The following is a 22,788-nucleotide window of genomic DNA, read 5'->3' on the forward strand; positions in this document are numbered from 1 at the left end:
AGTCACCTGCTGATATTATGAAGTTATGCCTTAATAAATACACACCTATAACCTACACCGTTGAGGATTAATATTTATTAAATCAATAATATAATTTATTAATATTTAATAACCTTCGTAACACATATTGATATTATCTTTTAAAAGTCAAATCCACAATTATTGCTGTTGATAACATTGGTTAAGAACTTAAACATCTCTAAAAGAAAATTCACTCATCAAAATTAAGTTATAATTTATTGCCTAACCTAACTGTCAATGGAGTGAGTGCGTTGGGTTTTACGCCGCTTTTAACAGTATTCCAGTTATATCACGGCGTGTCAGCTTAATGTGGGAGGAAAGCCCCAAGTGATGCAGGTCTTAGACGTTTACCACTTCGGTGAAACCCACGAGCACGGGTATGGTGCTGACAAACCTAGAAACATAATCGGGGCGAACCGAGATTCGAACCCACAACCATACGTTCCTGGCGTGCCCAAGGGACGCAACTATGCATAGCGAATCGCGGCGTCTTAGATGACTTGGCCACCCGTGCCCTCAACCGTCAATGAAGGCAAAGGGAAATAGACTTCAGTTCGTAATGGCATTACTGTCCTCACAAGCCACAGCATTGATACCCACGTTGAGGATTACATTATTCCCTATACCGAACAAGGGCAGTGCTCTATTCTGGGTGCGGGCCCCGTGACACTAAGGGTATCCAGCTGCCACCCTGAATCACGGGACCTTCTTAGAAATGGATGTATTCTTCTAATCCTGTACTGACACAAACACGGGCTTTGGTTGGACATGTCTTCGGCCCTTCTCCTCGGGGATTCGCACTCCGCCTGGTCAATGCTGGCTTTAGGGCACATGACCGTCGATGCGTCCTCCGCCAGCAGTCGGCGACAGTTGCAATAAGGTTGTCCGTTGTAGGGGTTCTGCCTTGTCCACACTCTGTCACACTTGCCCATAATTGAGTTGCAGCTTCTGAACTTTTTACACGCTTGTTTCGTCGTCAGAGGTTGAGATTGGTCGTATTTCCTGAAACACGAACGAAGTGACAGTGAACCGAAGATCACGGAATTAATGATTGAGTTGTGTGAAACGCATTTTGACAGTATTTCAGTCCTACCTGCCTGCTTGTCATGTGAGAAAAGCCAAACACTGTTAGCAGATGACTTTAGTGCTGAATGTAAAATCCTCTTGGTGTTTTAAGGTAAACGTGTTTCCAAAAACCTTACAAAATTTCAACAAAATCAACATTCAAAATGGCGGATACTGTCATGGTAGCTTTGTTGTCGTGGTTGCCTCTTGATAAAATCAGAATATACAGAATACATAAATAATAAGATACAGAAGACATCAATTAATCGTTCCAGTTTCCCATTTTGTGAAAAGCATGTTTGCTGTGTATTCAGAGATGGACTGAAGCTTAGTAAAGTTTAATTAGAGGATAAAACACAATACGAGGTTTTGGTTGAAAAGGTAAAACCGTGAGAGAGGGAAGTTCGAAGGATTTTACATTTTCAAACAAAATCACGGACGACCGTTTCATCTGTCATATAAACCGTCTTTATCCAAGATATTCCAAAAGAAAGCAACAAAAAACAGCAGAATGCCTTTTACTGAAACAATAGCGTAGGGGTATAAAACGAATTTGACGACAGCTAGCGTGCCAGTGAAAGGCCACGCGCAGCATGCAGACAACTGAACGCTCCTTTTATCACCAACCTGAGTTTACATTTGTAACAGAATCCGATGGACAGATATGTCTGTCTTATAAGACAAAGGAAAAATCTTGACAACATATATCAACAATTTCATGTTTCCTTAATTTCCTAAGGATATAAGATATATCTTGTTGACGTTTGTGTACTTTAAAAATAGACTCTTGAAAGTTGTGAAGATCATCAGCGCCATAGTAGCTCTGTGGTTCAATCGCGAAGCTAGAGATACGAAGGTCTCAGGTTCCTCAAGTTAGCGATGTAATGTGAGTTATATGTATTGTGTTCGAATGCAAAATAATTCTCTGGTACTAAGGGACTTTCTAAAGAATATCACTTGGACCGGGGAACTTCTATAGAACGTTTCTGGGATGAGGGACGATCTATAGAAAGTCCCTGGATTATTCTATAGAATCTAATTCGGCAGCCTGGAGATCACGCTATCCTGAGAAAGACACAACCTCTAACACCAATAGGATGACGTCATTTGAGGTTTATATGAGAGTATCAGACCTTGTGTTGTGTTAATGCTTGTATGAGTGTGCGCCGCCGACACATGAATGTTTATGTTGGGAATTAGGGGCGTCACTCCTGCTCTCAGCGAATGGCTCACGACCATGCGAGTGCCAGAGTAATGTCTTTGACTTACCATGCCGACACAGAACGGCAATACACACAGGTTACGGCTGTAGGGTACCCCACAACACAGTAACGACAGGGCGAGTTTGTGTTTCGCGCCCACAACCATCGGATCCTTGCGCTCCTAAGAGACGCAACTCTGCACAGACGAAGTTTTGCGCCCTTTTCACCTGCTCTGCGAGGACTGACTCAATAGTGTTTTCATCATATATTCTATTCAAAATCATCCACTACTGACTCCGAGCCGACCAGTCCTTTTTTTAGCCCCTTAATGCCGCGCGCCAGACATGGTGTCAACAAGTACCGTCTTTTAACGTCTTGTGGTATGACACGGCCGGGGATCAAACCCCGGACTTTCCGCTCTCCAGGCGGACGCTCTACATCCAGACCACGGAGGCGGTCTACCGAGTCATAAAAGAATTGGTTGATTGAATAACGCTAAAATCGAAAGTGATTACTTAATCTTTGCAATTTCAGCAGAAACATCGTCCAAGATAATATATTTAAATCTCATTGTCATCTATAAAAATTAATGCTGTCTTTTCCGGGTAAAACATAAACTCATACTTTATGTTGCTTTTTTGTTTCAGTTCAAGTTAAATGTTGAAGTGAATTGACATGTCCGGATAGGTGAGGATTTGGTCTACCCAGGTCTTACTGTGTGGAATACATACTTGCTCTTTAAAATAACTTACGGGCATCGTGAAGTTTGACACGGCGGTTCATCAGTTGGATCGAGTTGGACTGTTTGGTTTCCTTCACACGCCGTCTCTGTCGATATATGAGGAAATTAATTAACAGAAGATGACAAATACCCCCAGCCCCCGCAATAACGAAAGTCAATAAGACATTCAACTGCCACCATTAAGGAAAATGATGATAAAATACATATGATGATGGATGATCGAGTACTCATCGCATGTCACACAGCCAAGACAGTAGGCATCTCTCATACATGTGAGTGAGTGAGTGAGTTGAGTTTAATTCCGCTTTTAACATTATTCCAGTTATGTCGAGGCGTGTCAGCTTAATGTTGGAGGAAAGCCCGAAGTGATTCACGTCTCAGACGTTTGCCACTTCGGTGAAACCAACGAGCACGGGTATGGTGCTGACAAACCTAGACACATAATTGGGGCGAACCGGGATTCGAACCCACAATCATAGGTATCCGGCGTCCCGAAGGGACGCAACTCTGCACAGCGAATCGTGTTGCCTTAGACGACTGGACCATGCGTGCCTCTTCTCAATACGAGAATTGAGAACATTCTGAGGAATGAACTGACAGCTGGTAAGGTGATAGCTTCGGTTTTCAGGGATTCCAAAGGAATGTTGTCGTCAACATCAACATCAACATCATTGAACATCATCTGTAGTCACCACATTTGACACCGTCAGATTTCAACCTCTTCCCAAACTTGAAGAAAAAACTGTCTGGCAAGCATTACAGTCCGTTTGCCTCTAACTGAGAACGGCGAATTGCAAAATAACTCAAAATCGGAGATATCGCCCGTTACAATTCTGGAAGGATGACCATCTCTTAAAACTGTCAAATCTTTCAAACATTAAATGATTTTGTAATCATAATAATTATAAGGGTTAAACGTCGACGCATGAAAATAATACGATACATATTCATATAAAATATGTATGTAAGTTATATTTCTCCTGGTCCTTCGTTTTGAGAACACATCAGAGATATATTATATTTGAACAATGCAAGCTCTTCACATAATAAATATACATGTAAAACATGACTTCTGTTGTGCTCACTCTCTACCTCGTACCATCTGTACTTTCGATCTTCAGCCGATCTCTGTTGGATTTATTTTAACGAAGTCTTACAGTTACATCATCTGTCAAAATATTCACGTTTCAAAGACAATAATCCCAAAACAAACAAATACATATACAATACCTGGTGCCATCACTGATATTTAGTGGTCAGTCCATATAATTTTCCAAACTATTTTGGCCTTGTTTCGGCGGATAATCTGGATAGGGTTCTATCTTGCATTGGCAAATTATATTGATGAAATGATTCTCTTGTTGTGTCTGTTTATTGGATATTTAAAGATAAAATAACATTAAACATAATATTTCTGATATAGTTAAAGGTGCGTTCGACTGTAAAAAGTATATTTTGTAGTCATACAAAGAAGTTTTTCAACACCTGATTTGTATATATAATTGCATTTTGTTTTGTAATGTCTCGCCTAATGAACACGTTCATTATTTTAACATCGTAATCAATTCCACACAGTACTGTACTCAACATTTATTTATTTTACATGTATACGACCGCTTCATGGGATAATAAAAAAAATACGCGTCTGGTTTGAAGTCAGGTACAACGGTTAACAACAACTTCTGTTTTTTAAAGATTTGTGTGTAGTAAAATACATGGGAGATACAAATATTCAGTAACTGTTGTCTTGTCAGGCAACTAAGTTTAGCTATTGATTCCTGAATAAAATGTTTTAAAAACACATTAGCTTCCTCTTGCTGAAATGTAAGGCACGGTCAATGTCAAATATCAAGTCAAACAAAACCTAGGCATTGCATATATCATTTTACTCCAGATGTTATCAATCAATACTCATGTAAAAAAACCTCTGTTGCAAATACAAAACGTCAAGGTAGCCTCGGCTTTCGAATGCAAAAACCGTAAGCTCTTAGAACTCTTGTCTGCAAGCTGGTGCATTATCTATATCCCATGTGTAAACTGTATGCACTTGTAGAACGCACTAACATAGTGTTGCTATCGGGAACGGTTTCTGCACACGAAGTACACATTTGAGATTCTAATCATGTACACATTTCATTTCTAAAATTTTGCCTGTGTATGTTTGAAGGGAACATGCACTTTTACCGCATGTTAGGCCCATGTACCTCTAGAGTGATCTCAAATCTAAGATGATTACTGCGTAATAAGCAATTTACTCTGGTCTGGGGTTAGATATCAGGTTACAGTGTACATTAACACTACCGTTGATACAAATGTATTTCAAACTTCTGGATTTGGTTTGGTTTGTTCTTTAACGCCGCACTCAGCAATATTCCAGCTATATGACGGCGGTCAGTAAATAATCGAGTCTGGACCAGACAATCCAGTGATTAATATCATGAGCATCGATCCACGCAATTGGGAAACGATTACATGCATCAACCAAGTCAGCGAGCCTGACCACCCGATCCCGTTAGTCGCTTTTAACGACAAGCATGGTCGCCTTTTACGGCAAGCATGGGTTGCTGAAGACCTATTCTACCCTGGATCTTCATGGGTCGACATAAATGTAAAGTACTATTTCTTGCAGTATAAACAAATCATTTATTTAGCCAACAATAATTATTTTACTTATTTGTGCCAAGCAAACTTCTTGAGGAAATACGGTACTTGAGATATGTGTTATCTACCACAATTCCAGGCATCATACATCCCCTGTAATACCGACACTGACCCTTCTCTCCCCACTGAAATACGTCCTGAGGGCGCAGATCGTCACACGATGAGTTGAACACACGGGCCACTGGGCCGGTCAGTTTCAATGGACCGTCAACTGGTGACACAGTGATGGTGACGTTGGTGCCGCTCACGCTGCCGTATTGTGTCTGCCCATTCCGCTGAAGCAAGAAGCAACAAGCTAGTTGTAACAGGCTTATGTCGATTTACAAGCACACGAACGACCTCAGGGAAACTAAATGTATCTCTGAAACCTAAACAAGAGCAGAAATTCATGATAAAAAAACATACACTGACAAATCAGGGGCAACATGTTAAATATTTTTTAGATTAAGTAAATTCAAAGAAACATCGGACGAAGAAAATATTTCCGCCTTTTATTCATTTCGACATTATCAATAACCTGATAACATATGTAACTGAAGAACCAATGGAAATATCTAGAAGACTCACTAAAGCTAGCAATGTGTTTCACAAATTTTATTTATCGTGTTTGTACATAAAACTACTTGCTATGGACGATCAAACACTCGGAAAAACGGCATCGATTCCTTTCAGGTTTTCTGAATGCTTGGCAAATGTTTTTCGAAAAACGCATTAATCATTTTACAACCAGATGTATTAATCGAGCTGTGAAATATATTTGAAAAGGCTTAACCGATATTTAATATACCACTTAACACGCCTGTCTAGTTGATATCGTTTTTTTGTTGTTTTTTGTTGTTGTTGTTTTTTCGCGGTACGCTTCTTTATTCCACTCATCACTGTGGGAGTACAATATGTCTGCACTTTTAATGATTTATAAAACACATACTTATGATATAGTCGGAATAATACGTCCGTGTACGGCATCGCAATTTGCTGTGTAGAGTTTCGTCCCTTGGGTCCCTTGGGTACGCCAGAAACCTTTGATTATGGGTTCGAATCCCGGTCCGATTATGTTTCTGGGTTTGTAAGCACCATACCCGTGTTCGTTAGTTTCACCAGAGGTAAACGTCTAAGACCTGCATCACTTCGGACTTTCTTCCCACATCAAGCTGACACGCCATGATATACCAAAATACTGTTCAAAGTGGCGTTAACGCAAACAAACACTTTCACCCCATTTATTACCATAGGTCACGTGTGAAATTCGAGGATATGGCCTTTAGGTAAGAAGTAGACATTCCCCTTAGAATATGTAAGGATAGGGTTTGGTCGCTTTTATTTATTAATATTTTATGACCGTTTCAGTTACTTGTGTCACTCTTGTTTGTTTGTTTGTTAGTTGTTTAACGCCGCACTCAGCAATATTCCAGCTATATGACGATGGTCTGTAAAAAATCCACCCTGGATCACACAATCCAGTGATTGACATCATGAGCATCTATCCACCCAATTGGGATACGATGACATGCATCAACCAAGTCAGTGAGCCTGACCACCCGATCCCGTTAGTCGCCTCTTACGACAAGCATAGTCGCCTTTTACGGCAGGAATGGGTTGCGGAAGACTTATCCTACCCCGGATCTTCACGGGTTAACTTTTGTCAACATCACAATCAATGGAAAAACATCCAAATCAATGAAAATGGTTTAATGAATGTTTACTCGTCATGCTAATACTTTCTTCCATCTACGTAACCGTTAAATATTATCTTCCCGAGGCACTCCTATTGACCAATCAGATTCAACCTCTGACATCACTAAATCTTTACATTTGCTTCAAACAAAATGGCGGCGCCCAGTGAAGACGATCTGATCGATAATCAAGATCTATATTGTAATACAACGTGTATTACTTCGCGAAGTGCATCAAATCGCATGAAAAAGATTTGGAAAAAATATGTTGACACTAAGATGACGGTCCACATGTTTTGCAAATCTTGCAATCGACTGAAATCTGCACGGCAGTTTACGAACCGGATGTTGAATACGTTACGCGATTTTGATTTGACTATGCATAGAATCGTTAGTCCTGCCAAAATATAACTCCATAACTGCAGCCTAGTTCAGCAAGGGTGGAAACTGGATTTTTATAGTCAGTTAACTCCCTTGCCTCGGGAAGATGTCTCAAGGTACATAGTTCTCTATATGTTTCTATGGTTCGCGTTTCTTTTGGCGGTGAGTATATTTATATTCACGCTCTAACTAATATAATAATATAATACCTTGTACATATGTTGAGAAACACGACTATTTTTTGCACAGTATTCTGTATGCATTCTGTCCTACTGCATCTCAGTCACGTACACATCCTGGAGATGCATGTGAATACAACTATGACTAACAAGAGGAAATGTAACATATGGAAATAAAAAAAATAATTTATAGTCAAGAAGAGGGAGGGACAGCAGTCTTGACATTCCTTCCTACCTTGAAGCTTTCTGAATCCAGATACTGGCCGTCGAAGTTGGAGTCAAATCCCCTCGAGAAGCAGAATAACACTGTGTTTTCTTGAACATCCGTCCTGGCTCGGTTGGCCTCCTTCTGAATACCGATGTAGATCTGCGAGCGCTGAAAAAATAAGACAATCAGATTATCTGCTTCACGAACATGTTGCTCTTGAGATTTATGATGGATGATATTGACCACAAAGTGATTGAATGAGGTTTTACGCCGCTTTTAGCAATATTCCAGCAATATCACGGCGGAGGACACCACATATGGGTTTCACACATTCTATCCGTCACAAAGTACACATGATATCTCGCCGCGTGATACCAAAATATCTTATAGGGCGGTATTGGTGGTTACCCTGCCTAGCGTGGCATTAAGGGGTTAAAACAAGGACTGGTCGCCTCGGAGACGGTATGCATGTCTGAGTGGGATATATCCGTTTTAAACTGCGCCATGTATCACTGTGAGCTAGCACCGTGAGTTCGGACCAGTACAAGCACACATACACACATATACGCACACACACATGCACATGCACACACACGCACGCACACGCACACACACATGCACATGCACACACACGCGCATGTGGCTATATGAGTGCAACAGTCTTGAATGCGACGTTAAACCCTATTTCACCTCACTTCACATCATCTTACCTCGAGCGAACGAACGAAAGAGGTGAGGTGAAACGGGGTTTAACGTCGCGGCCAAGATTATTGCAATTATATAGCGATGTGCTTTCACGTGTCTTGGGGTGCTTGTACTAGTCCGGACTGATGCCGATTTATAGTGCTAGCTCACTAGGATACCATGCCGCATTTAACATGAATACCCCACTCAGACACAGTATACTGACTCCGAGCCGACCAGTCTTTGTTTTAGCCCCTTATGCCGAGCGCCAGACAGGGTAAGAACAAGTACCATCTTTTAACGTCTTTTGGTATGACGCGGTCGGGGATCGAACCCCAGAAGGTCCGGGCGGACGCTCTACCCACTTAACCACGGAGGCGGTCAACGAACGAAACATCAAATGACACCAGTTGCCAAGCAACCGCTATATCCAATACATTTCCGTTATCCTGTGAAAATAAACCATGCACTTGGGCGCAACTCAACGTGTAGTAGTTATGACGTATATTTGTATAGGACGAGTTATCGGCCCTGCATTCGAAGAAGTGTACAACTATCTCATACAGCATTTTAAAAAATATAATACTGACATTAAAAAAACACTCTTTCTCACAAAAATAAGTAAAGAGTAATTAAATGTGCTTCGGTCTACATACATTGGTCCATCTATATTATCTGATAGCACGTGACGTATAATTCATACTCATGTAAGATTCAATATCATTTAAACTCGAGTATTCTAGCACCCCAGGACAAAACTTGACTCATCACAGCACTTCAAACGCCCATGCACTTTAAAAGACTCCACATCCCTGTGAAGATCAGGGTTAGAATAAGCCTTAAGCAAACCAAACGCCGCACTCAGCAATAGTCCAGCTATATGACGGAGGTCAGTAAATAATCGTGTCTGGACCAGACAATGTCATGAATAGCATCGATCCACCCAATTGGGATACGATGACATGCATCAACCAAGTCAGCGAGTCTGACCACCCGATCCCGTTAGTCGCCTTTCACGACAAGCATTGTCGCCTTTTATTGCAAGCATAGTCGCCTTTTATGGCAAGCATGGGTTGCTGAAGACCTATTCTTCCCCTGATCGTCACGGGTCTCTTTCATTAGTGTAGGAGAGTGATATACATTAGTAATCATGTTAGGTGTTATTGGTAGTGTTCCTAGGTTCACAAGTGCAAACACTGGTCTAGTTGGTATATTGTATACAATAAACATATTCCACAGTCTATGTGGTACAAGTTTACTGTGGATTTTTACTGTTATTTCAGTCACTTAGCGACATTCAGCAGAGCTGGCAAAGTACTCTTTATACGCTTCTAAACACTAACTTAGACACCGCCCGTTGTTACTTGCATTGTATATGTCACGTTAACGAATGTACGTCACGTACTTAAACTAAAACTGTGAACAAGGTTTTTGCGAATCAGGGGTCAGACGGATTTTTATGTGGCCCTGAACGGAGAGTTACTCAACACTTTAACATTTCGAACATACACTACCGGGTGTTTTTTTCTTTCTTGACACAAACACTGCATCGTGATTAAGAGACGTAAGTACAATAAAAACAGAAGAAAAAAGGTTTCAGAATGAAGAAAGCGTCACGTTAGGTTCTTCGTAGAAGGAAAGGTGACATTTTGGACGTTAGGAGTTGTTGGTGAAGGCGTGAATGGTTTTACACTTCTGAGTCACTGTATGTGTCTCCTTGATCAGTGTTGACGTTGACAGTCGGGAGGAAACGCCGAGGACACTGGAGCCCCGACATCATCAACCTTCTACGTCTGCCTCCGAGATGTAGTGTTTTAATTTGTGATATATCATGGAATCTATTTCGTTAAAAAAAAAAAAAATTAAAGTGAAGTTTACACGATATACGGTTTCATTGGACGAGAAGTCGGTCACATGACCTCGAAACTGACTTTGATAAGCGAATGAACGAAACAATTTGACGTTCATACGTTTTTAACGAGTCTGTATTCTTTAATGACTTAAACACTAACGGACTACTTTCAAATTCCTGGGGAAACCCCTGGGAATTCCCTATCACGAATACATACAGAAGCATATTTCTTATCGTTTGGACCCTTCAATCTTGAAAGTGTCGTTTTAGCATACATTGACAAACGTCAGAGAGTTGACAACAATATCCTCGCTACCCCCCATCCTAGTGAACAAAACGAAGAAATCCACATCCAAACTACCGTAGAATTGACTCGATCTGTGCCTAGGCTTACAGTGACAGTCTACAGCATTCTATTAGTCTACCATATCAATTTGACTCATCTTTCCAAACACATTTCAATGATCGGCCAGTTGAACAATGATGACTGACACTTGTAATCGCCGCAGGTTCATTTACAACTTCGAAAATCTCTCCCGTCACGGTTATCGTGTCGGCCATTTTGACGTCTTTTACATGATGTCAATGTATTACTACGCGGTGTCATTGTGACTGACTTACTGACGTAGTTCTTAACAGACCTTTCTCACATAATGATTATATTATTTGAAAACATTTATTGTAAACAAACTATAAAAGCTATACCAGTAGAACAATATGAGCATACATGCGCTCATGCCACCTTTGCTTTGGGGGAACTACTTCATTCCGCGATACAGCTGGTTGTTGTATGGCTGTCAGTGTAAACATGAAGTCACACGTACTTAAGAAATGTGTACAGATTTACATTATCGAGGTAATAAAAATAGTGATATAAAAAATTATAGGAATTCAATTTGTTAATTAATAAAAGAATTATGAATGTCATTATGGAATACTTGTATCATGAAAACTGTAAGTGGAAAAGACACGAACTGTGCATTAATATAATCTGGAGACTGATGTCAAACGTTTCGTTAATAAATGTTTAACCGAATTGAGTATATAGAAGTTAGTTGATAGCTTTATAATATGGCAATTCTAGTGGGATAGCAGAACACAGTGCTAAGTATTTGCCCGTATGAGGATCAGCATACAAGAACATAGAGCTGTTATCACAACTTAAATATCTATCGATATGATCATTTGCTCTCAACTTGCAGTTTTGCTTGCGATAGTGTAAAGCCATAAATGCATTCACTTGTCTACTTAATTACAAGCCAAGTGTTAAAACTCTTATAATAATCTGCTCTTTTCATCATCATCATCATCATCATCATCATCATCATCATCATCATCGTCGTCGTCGTCGTCGTCGTCGTCGTCACTATCACTATCATTATCATAGTCACTATCACCATCATCGCCGCCGTCGTCGTCACTATCATCATCGTCGTTGTCGTCATCATCATCACCCTCATCATCATCACTATCATCATCATCATCATATTGTCACAGCACCGGTAAATGGCGATGCCCAGATGTTCCAGTAAAACAAACCTGATGAAGTATTGGTTTGGCTAACAGTGCGCCCTCTTTTAAAACATTCCGTTCTGGGTATTTTTGACAACTGAAGACAGCTAAAGACGACACAAACCTTCAAGTTTTTAAAGAACTCAATGTACACGACAAACTACTGAGATCCAAACATGCGTACGTTTAAGCACGTCACGGAGGGTTTGGTGAAGGAATACCTTACAGAGCAATAGAGCAAAAGGCACAATTATGAATGAGCAACGAAGCTAGACACCTCATTAATCACGTAAAGGAACCATATTTATTTGACATTCATTTTTTAAGATACACACCCTAAATCTAATCTGAGAAGTATCAGACAAACAGCTAAATTCCTTCACGCACTCGACACTGTGAACTTTTACCCGTGATTCACCTTTCAAAATGGCGGTCAAACCCGTGACGTCACCACGGGTTCGGCAGGATAAACACTGCTCTTTCAGATAGAAACCCTTTAGACTGCCGTTGAGAATGTAACACTCTCCAGTCATGTTTAAAGAGTTCTGTTTGTCGCTGACCTGGAGAGTTCAAAGCAACCCGAGAGATACTATTAAGAGGCCTAGGCGACATTTTGTATTTGTTGAATTACATCATGGCGGCCATTTGCAAGCCTCTAACGAAGCCTCGGCACAGTGGATTTACATTGCGTTACATTTTCCGGCGAGCTTCAGATCAATAATTGACGTCCGGGAAAACTTTCCTGTGTGATATATTACCGATAATATAAATTCAAAAAAGTAAAAAATATTTTATTTGGAAATTGGTAATTATTAAATATTTTCCATGTCCATTTATGCGAATAGATTGTCGACGAAGAATATAAATCCGATTGTAACTCTTAGAATAAAACTGTCATTTTTCAAATTGCGGTGGAATGAAAGGCTTAGCAGTGATCATGCTTCCATGTCAATTTGCACATAAGGATCTTTGGTGAAAAACAAACATCCTTTTGTATCTGTGTGACTAATAAACCTTTCATCCCTGGACATGTAGATACCGTGGAGAATTTTTATACTGTCAGTTTATGATAGACCCATAGTCAGTTTAAACAGGATAACATCAAGGCGCACCCGGGAAGATCCGGGATAGAATAGGTCTTCAACAACCCATGCTTGTCGTAACGGCAACTATGGTTGTCCTAAGAGGCGACTAACAGGATCTGGTGGGGATGTATGATGCCTGGAATTGTTTTAGATAACACCTATCTCAAGTACCGTATTTCCTCAAGAAGTTTGTTAGGCACAAATAAGTAAAATAATTATTGTTGGCGAAATAAATGATTTGTTTATACTGCAAGAAATAGTACGTTTACATTTATGTCGACCCATGAAGATCCCAGGTTGAATAGATCTCCAGCAACCAGTGCTTGCCGTAAAAGGCGACTATGCTTGTCGTAAGAGGCGACTAACGTGATCGGGTCGTCAGTCTCGCTGACTTCTTTGATGTATGTCATCGATCCCTATTGCGTGGATCGATGCTCATGATGTCAATCACTGGATTGTCTGGTCCAGACTCGATTATTTACAGACAGTCGTTATATAGCTGGACTATTGATGACTGCGGCGTTGAACAACAAACAAATAAACAAACAAAATATCAGGGTGTGGCAGTTAAATGATGGAGGTGAGCCGAATGTGACACAGCTTTACCACTATGAAACCCACAAGCATGTGTATGAAGCTGCCAAACCTAGGATCGTACATTGCAACTTTTCTGGATTCGAACATTCGCCCAACGTATCTAAGCTGCAAGGTGAAGCAACTGTATATAGTGTTATCTTGTTGTTAGAAAGTGCTAGAATGATTCCTGTTTAGAAATAAGAGGATATATAACCCAATGAATTTTGATTCAATGAATGCGGGAGTTTTGTTTTACGCCGCTTTTAGCATTTACATTGTGTAACCATGTGGGGTATCGAACCCGGACCTTTGCTATGACGAGTCAAGGGATTAACAACAAGGTAACCCCACCGCCACAATCCGAAACAAATGTTAGCACAGTAGGTGAGCACTTGCCAGATAACACGATATTTGATTTGATTTTCAACAAATATAATTCGCAATTAATGACATCAAATACAGAGAATAAGACAATGTTTCACATGTGGCAAACTTAGAAGTTTCAGTGAATTGTTTCCGGAACATTTTGACATTAGCTGGTCGTTCATGTTCTGAGAAGTATGTGTAGACAGTGGTAAAACATGTCAATATTACTTCATGGGTTACGAGCCCGCTCTAATTGTTGTGAATGTTGACACACGTATTTCAACCACACAGATATTCAGAGTACAAAATAGTTAAAAACGTGTTTTAAGCTCGTTTCGATAACTTCCACCATAGTTGGGTTTTTAACCTCCTTTTTTAAATGATCCAAAATGATTTGAATCAAACCTCATCTAAACACCTGACAACAATGATGTCCGATGCAATTCTCCATTTTGACTTGTGCCATATGTTCCCGTGTTTTTGTTTGTTTTTTTCCGGTGAACAATTGATTTGCCTTTGCATGTGTTTGTGACGGTCACTTTTTCGCGAACCCCTGGTGCCATCACTATACTTCTATAATTACTGAAAGAGTTTTGTCCGTTCATTTTTCTTGACATAATACAATCTGATTTCTACTGCTTCAAATACATACCTCTTTAAACTTGACGAGGACGTAAATAGTCCGGAACACCTCGTCGACCTGGATGATGTAACTCTGTGTGACGTCATCAACCGCTAACATTGACGTCATAGACGTTCCCAGTTGCACCATGTAATAGGCAGGAATAACGAACTCCAGATTTATGCGTTCTGGGGCCTGGAAACATGAACAAAAATACTATTAGAAACATGGCGAAATGTCTTCAGAATTCGGAATATATTTTGTCAAAAACATGTACCGGAAATCAGAATTTCGTTCTCAATGATAAATAAAGATATTGTTTCTTCCAAATACGAATGCTCTTGGGTTTAAATGGACCTGTGTAGGTTGTAGTGAGTGAGTGAGTGAGTTGGGTTTAACGCCGCTTTTAACAGTATTCCAGTTATATCACGGCGTGTCAGCTTCATGTGGGAGGAAAGCCCGAAGTGATGCAGGCGTTTACCACTTCGGTGAAACCCACGAGCACGGGTATAGTGCTGACAAACCTAGAAACCGTGATTCGAACCCACAATCATAGGATCCTGGTGTGCCTAGGAGACGCAAATCTGCAGAGCGAATTGCGATGCTTTAGACGTCTCGGCCACCCGTGCCCCCATATGTTTTATGCTATTGTTCTCAACTGCAGAAGAATTTTAAAAACCCAATAATCGGCATACAGAAATGTCGAAATTTTGGAATAAAAGCATTTATCTAATTATTTCAATTTTTGTTCATTCAACAATTCTTCTATTCCTTATCATACATCAAATTTAGTTCCTTATATTTAAGTCGCTTGTTTCACAAAGGAGACGGTCATTCCTGAAAACCTGAATATTTCCTAATGATTTACAATTTTACTGATAACCGTCAATAAGTGAATGTTGTTTTACGGAATAGTTTGCAAAAAAATCTGTCTTGATCCTGCAAAACAGTGGTTGATAGCAACTATCCACGAGGACGAGGAGACACATGCGATCCTCACTTTTGTCATTCCAAAAGGGGTTAGACATCGCAGGCAGACATAAATTACAGCTCTCATCGCCAAACAGATATAAATAACTGCATCCACTATTCTGCAAATTTTACAAATGCAACAAGTGACCATCGAACGGAGAAGAGTAGAATAAATTGGAATTTATCGCAATCTTAGCACCGTTACGTCATATCCGGGTTATTTCCTGGCAACACGTGATCTAATTATCCCGGAACTTGAAGAATTCATGTCACTCTTGCCGGATAATCGTCGTTAAATCCACGCGACTTTTACCACCAGAGTTACCAAGAGAGCGCTAAAGCCGGAGATTGTTGTTATCTTAGATACGCCATCATAAACAAACAGATGATCGCTAATGCTTCACTGGCAACGATTTGCCACTGACCTCTGTCATTGTGACCTCGACCATTCTTGGTCGACGTTTATGCTTGTATTTTCACGTACAATTGATACTTGGATGTACTCGCGGGTTCGAATCCCGGTTCTTCCTGATCATGTTGCTAGGTACGCAAGTACTCCTGGTTTTCACCAAAGGGTTAACATCTAAGACCTGCATCACTTCAGGCTCCACCCTACCCCCCTACCCCTACCTACCCCCCTCGCCGCTGTAATTGGGTGGCTTCAATGTGTAACAAGGCTGTTCGTGTCTGATCTTGCCCCGACGGCCAGGGTCGATGCTCATAGTATCAAACACTTATTTGCCTGACCAAGACGCTCTGTGGCTCAAAATCAAAATGTCAAGCGCAAGGTAATAATAATTTGAGAATGAACCGCATATAGTCAAACCCCGCTGGTCTCCTTGGGAGAAACAGTTCGACACATCCGGGGTTCGACACATCCGTCTCGACATTATCACTGTCTGGCCGAGCCATCAGAAAGTAAACGTTCCACACCGTGCATGTTACATCAATAATGTCTATATTATAAATACAAACAGAAGTATTTGTCATGTAAGTATTTGTCATGTAAGTATTTGTCATGTAAGTATTTGTGCATCCATTGCCAAACGAAATAACAGCTTCACGCTTGGTCTTCTTTGCCTTCACAGATAATTTCATCTATTTAGGAGCAGAAGCATTAGTGTTTGTACCCATACTGATAAACACCAGGTCCATTACTAGATTGCTCGTCCATGTTTCTATCCGTACTGATAAACACCGGGTCCTCAGCTAGATTGCTCGTCCATGTTTCTACCCGTACTGATAAACACCGGGTCCATTACTAGATTGCTCGTCCATGTTTCTACCCGTACTGATAAACACCGGGTCCTCAGCTAGATTGCTCGTCCATGTTTCTACCCATACTGATAAACACCGCGTCCTCAGCTAGATTGCTCGTCCATGTTTCTACCCGTACTGATAAACACCGGGTCCTCAGCTAGATTGCTCGTCCATGTTTCTACCCGTACTGATAAACACCAGGTCCTCAGCTAGATTGCTCGTCCATGTTTCTACCCATACTGATAAACACCGGGTCCGCAGCTAGATTGCTCGTCCATGTTTCTACCCGTACTGATAAACACCAGGTCCTCAGCTAGATTGCTCGTCCATGTTTCTACCCGTACTGATAAACACCGCGTCCTCAGCTAGATTGCTCGTCCATGTTTCTACCCATACTGATAAACACCGGGTCCTCAGCTAGATTGCTCGTCCATGTTTCTACCCGTACTGATAAACACCGGGTCCTCAGCTAGATTGCTCGTCCATATTTCTACCCGTACTGATAAACACCAGGTCCTTTACAAGATCGATCATCCATGTTTCTACCCGTACTGATAAACACCGGGTCCTTTACTAGATCGATCATCCATGTTTCTACCCGTACTGATAAACACCAGGTCCTTTACTAGATCGATCATTCATGTTTCTACCCGTACTGATAAACACCGGGTCCTTTACTAGATCGATCATCCATGTTTCTACCCGTACTGATAAACACCAGGTCCTTTACTAGATCGATCATCCATGTTTCTACCCGTACTGATAACAACCAGGTCCTTTACTAGATCGATCATCCATGTTTCTACCCGTACTGATAAACACCAGGTCCTCAGCTAGATTGCTCATCCATGTTTCTACCCGTACTGATAAACATCGGGTCCTTTACAAGATCGATTATCTATGTTTCTACCCGTACTGATAAACACCGGGTCCTCAGCTAGATTGCTCGTCCATGTTTCTACCCGTACTGATAAACACCAGGTCCTCAGCTAGATTGCTCGTCCATGTTCCTACCCATACTGATAAACACCGGGTCCTCAGCTAGATTGCTCGTCCATGTTTCTACCCGTACTGATAAACACCAGGTCCTCAGCTAGATTGCTCGTCCATGTTTCTACCCATACTGACAAACACCGGGTCCTCAGCTAGATTGCTCGTCCATGTTTCTACCCGTACTGATAAACACCGGGTCCTCAGCTAGATTGCTCGTCCATGTTTCTACCCGTACTGATAAACACCAGGTCCTCAGCTAGATTGCTCGTCCATGTTTCTACCCATACTGACAAACACCGGGTCCTCAGCTAGATTGCTCGTCCATGTTTCTACCCGTACTGATAAACACCGGGTCCTCAGCTAGATTGCTCGTCCATATTTCTACCCATACTGATAAACACCAGGTCCTCAGCTAGATTGCTCGTCCATGTTTCTACCCGTACTGATAAACACCGGGTCCTCAGCTAGATTGCTCGTCCATGTTTCTACCCATACTGATAAACACCAGGTCCTCAGCTAGATTGCTCGTCCATGTTTCTACCCGTACTGATAAACACCGGGTCCTCAGCTACATTGCTCGTCCATGTTTCTACCCATACTGATAAACACTACGTCCTCTTCTAGATTGCTCGTCCATGTTTCTACCCGTTTTGATAAAACTGACGACACCATGAATTTCCATAGTCGTATGTTTCAAACATTTTGAGTTCGCCAATCAGGCCAAAGTTTAAACGGAGTTCGAGACAACCGGGAATTCGACACATCAAAGTATAATTAGTGATGTGTACAGCAAGAGTTCGCTGTGACTGTGAGTTAGTCACAGTCGGGAATTCCATACATCCGAGTTAAGACTACCGGGTTCGACTTATGTCAATACAAGTGTCCTGCAGAATATTTAGAAATATGGATATAAAATAACATAATATCGCGTATTTGAATTGTTTCATTTACGATTTATCTTGCACATAAGCTCTATCAGTCAAAACGCAGAGAACGTCTTGTAATACGAAATTATATACCACACAAAATACTGGGTAATAATATGTTTCATGAAGCGTTTTTCAAAGGTCTTCACATTATAACGTGACGAATAATTTGCGATTGCAAAGTTTGTATAACTGGGTTCCATTCCGAGCACGTAACGGCAAATTGTTCAATGATTACTTCTTATTCAAACGCCAGCACTGTTTAATCGTTTGTTTTACGGATCAAAAGATTTTACATTGGACAAGAATATTCAAACAAAGCCCAGTCTAACTGCCTTAGGGTTTTGTTTGTCATAGCAAGCAGTTTTGTGTTTGTGAAACTGTTGCCAGAGAAGTCAGCTGCAGATCGCTGGACGCTAGACGGCGTCGTGTCGTTGTCATATGAACATAACACACCGTCATGATGTTGGCGTTGCTGATTACCTTTTTGTGTACTTGACCCTGTGCCAAAGGGCAAAGGTGTGAAACTGAATCACGTGACCTCATTCTACTTCTATGGCGGGATAGTATCCAGTGACGAAACAGCCCATAATATTAACATATAAGAATATTTTTGTTCGTGGTTGGTGCATTATTAAAGTCAATGGTGTACTCTTTTTCCCTTTTTTGTCATTTTGTGTTTTTAGCCAGTACATTACATTTGGCCTTTGGTAATTAACTTTGACCTTTCGAATTAATTGCTCTTCTCAACCGATTAAGCGGGATTTGTCATCCCCCAAATATTCGTTTGAATTACAGTTCGAGGTTTGCCATGAGATGCGTTGTACGGGGGTATTCAGTCAATATTAAAATATCTCTAGTTAGTGGCATAGTGACAGTCCATTCGAATCCACTAAACGTTACCATACCCCAGAATACGTCCATGGGATATATTTCAAACAAAACAGCTATAATAAGCTTATATAACCGACTCCCCATACTTTACACAGTTACTGTTATGTAGATCATCGTGTCCCATGTGTGACATATACTCATCAACCGACAACAATCAATGACATGTACTCTCCAATCATCTGTGATATATACTCGCCAATCATCCATGATATATACTCGTTTATAACACTGATATATACTCGCCCATCATCTATGATATATACTCGGCCACCACACTGATAAATACTCGCCCATCATCTATGATTTATACTCGCCCACCACACTGATATATGCTCGCCCACCATCCTGATATATACTCGCCCATCATCTATGATATATACTTGCCCACCACCCTGGTATATACTCGCCAATCATCTATGATATATGCTCGCCCACCATCCTGATATATACTCGCCCATCATCTATGATATATACTTGCCCACCACACTGATATATACTCGCCAATCATCTATGATATATACTCGCCCACCACACTGATATATACTCGCCCACAACCCTGATATATACTCGCCCATCTTCTATGATATGTACTCGCCCACCACCCTGGTATATACTCGCCCATTATCTATGATATATTCTCGCCCACCACACTGATATATACTCGCCCATCACACTGATATAAACTCGCCCACCACCCTGATATATACTCGCCCATTATCTATGATATATACTTGCCCACCACACTGATATATACTCGCCCACCACACTTATATACTCGCCAATCATCTATGATATATACTCGCCAACCACCCTGATATATACTCGGCCACCACCTTGATATATACTCGCCCATCATCTATGATATATACTCGCCCACCACACTGATATATACTCTCCAATCATCTGTGATATATACTCGCCCACCACACAGATATATACTTGCCCATCATCTATGATATATACTCGCAAATCACCTTTGATTATAAACGTGTCAACAATATATGATATTTGCTATGTATTTACTATTTCTTCACCAAAGCAGAACATCAAACGCCGAAGAAGTGGAAAATCGCCATAGCTGTTTCCAATGTGAAAACTGCACGCTGCTCACCTTTGTGGTACTGGTCTGGACATTGTTCTGGACAGCTCCACTTTCCCCGCCGTCGTCACCGCCCTTGGGGACGACAGCGGCTACGACGATAATCACAACAATCAGCAACAACACTACTCCCACTGCTATGCCAACTTTGAGGAAAAACTTCTTATCGTCTTTCTTCTTCTTGAAGAAATCACCGATGCCCTTAAGGCGTTCCCCATTTTGAGCTTTCTCTGGCATCGAAATGTTTAAATCCAAGACTCTTTCAGTAAACAGATTGTCTCCTTGATCACACCGAGATAAAACAAGTTACATTACTAGGGTAACACCTTGCAACCAGATCCTACGTTGTGTCTTGTATCACATCCGGTCCAAACACTAAAACACGGAAGAAATATCGAAATATCCGGAACAACTTCCCGCCGAGGATCAAAACTTGAAAAATGCAAATGGCGGCAGGTGTCGTCTGCTATGCAACCTGTAACAGACCATACGTAGGGACACAGTTTCAGGTGCCTTTGCGGTCTAAACACTCCTAGCTACCGTCTCTAACTGCAGAAGCAAGTCATCACATTTACGGAATACGCTCACGTGCCCCTCCTCGGTGCGTTTGGTTTCGATCAACTCTAAACCCCAAGCAAACACTCCGCCGTGCCACGTCCCCGTGAATAAACCTGAGTCAACGCGCTGTACCGCCGCTGAGTGACAGACATCGCGCATAGCTGCCTCAACATTTAGGATGGGACAAGTTGTCGGATTTGCAAAATCGAGCTTTCCTTTAAAGCAGTGACATTTACTAGTGTCTTTAACCAGATCCAGAAAAGGTGTTATTTACGAACCGTAAATGCCCTCAACGATGCACTCGAACGTAGCGGTGCCGATATCTAATTATCAAGTTCTGTTCTCAGTAAAGCGGATCTGTCAGGTATCCCATGGGTACCCGTCATGGACCACGTCCTGCTCTGTTCCGTGACTGATCTGGGGCTGTATATGCGCTGCGTCACCTTTATAATTAAAAACGACGGATTGATTTCGCGATTGATGCTGATGAACTTCTCTTTATACGATCTCTTATATACAGGCAGGGATATCAATTAAACACGTAGTGAGGTCGTAGTAGTGTAGTAGTGGTAGTAGTGGCAGTAGCAGCAATAGCAGTTGCAGTAGTAGAAGTAGTAGTAGTAGTAGTAGTAGTAGTAGTAGTAGTAGTAGTAGTAGTAGCAGGAGTATAAGTAGTAGTAGTAGTTTGTTTGTTTGTTGTTTAACGACGCACTCAGCATTTTACCAGCTATAGGACGGAGGTGTGTAAATAATCGAGTCTCGACCAGACAATCCAGTGACTGATCAATCTCATTAAAATCAGAACTAGGTTCTCGCTGCCGCTAAACACTTTGTTTAGACATAAGGAGAACTAACATCTGATTTTATTGAGATTGGTGATTGATATCATGAGCATCGATCTACGAAAGTGGGATAAGATGACATGCATGAACCAAGTCAGCGAGCCTGACACACGATCCCGTTAGTCGCCTCTTAGTGATAGTAGTAGTAGTAGAAGTAGTAGTAGTAGTAGCAGTAGTAGCAGTAGTAGTAGTAGTTGTAGTGGTAGTAGCAGCAGCAGCAGCAGTAGTAGTAGTAGTAGTAGTAGTAGTAGTAGCAGTAGTAGCAGTAGTAGTGGTAGTAGCAGTTGTAGTAGCAGTAGTAGCAGCAGTAGTAGCAGCAGTAGGAGTAGCAGCAGTAGTAAGGGTAGTAGCAGCAGCAGCAGCAGCAGTAGTAGTAGTAGTAGTAGCAGTAGTAGTTGTAGTAGCAGTAGTAGTA

The 22,788-nt window shown here is 41.2% G+C and overlaps 1 protein-coding gene across 1 annotated transcript; it reads right to left on the reverse strand.

Moving 5' to 3' along the window:
* Nucleotides 1-447: 447 nt before the first annotated feature.
* LOC124152815 lies at nucleotides 448-21,589 on the reverse strand. Its single transcript, XM_046525860.2, has 6 exons — nucleotides 20,986-21,589; nucleotides 14,860-15,024; nucleotides 8,160-8,300; nucleotides 5,804-5,966; nucleotides 3,041-3,116; nucleotides 448-1,023 (listed from the first exon to the last, which is right to left on the reverse strand). Exons 1-6 carry the CDS (start codon nucleotides 21,208-21,210, stop codon nucleotides 642-644), a joined length of 1,152 nt encoding a protein of 383 aa, XP_046381816.2. The 5' UTR covers nucleotides 21,211-21,589; the 3' UTR covers nucleotides 448-641.
* Nucleotides 21,590-22,788: the final 1,199 nt, after the last annotated feature.

This window comes from Haliotis rufescens, unplaced genomic scaffold (assembly GCF_023055435.1).
Source record: "Haliotis rufescens isolate VD_foot unplaced genomic scaffold, xgHalRufe1.0.p SCAF_3, whole genome shotgun sequence".
Classification (NCBI taxonomy): domain Eukaryota; kingdom Metazoa; phylum Mollusca; class Gastropoda; order Lepetellida; family Haliotidae; genus Haliotis; species Haliotis rufescens.

Coding starts and splice junctions, on each gene's coding strand:
- LOC124152815 (XM_046525860.2), bottom strand. CDS start 21,210: ATGCCAGAGAAAGCTCAAAATGGGGAACGCCTTAAGGGCATCGGTGAT. Junction 3,117..5,803: donor ATTTCAGTGGGGAGAGAAGG/GTCAGTGTCGGT, acceptor ATATATCGACAG/AGACGGCGTGTGAAGGAAAC. Junction 1,024..3,040: donor TGTCAAACTTCACGATGCCC/GTAAGTTATTTT, acceptor TTCGTGTTTCAG/GAAATACGACCAATCTCAAC.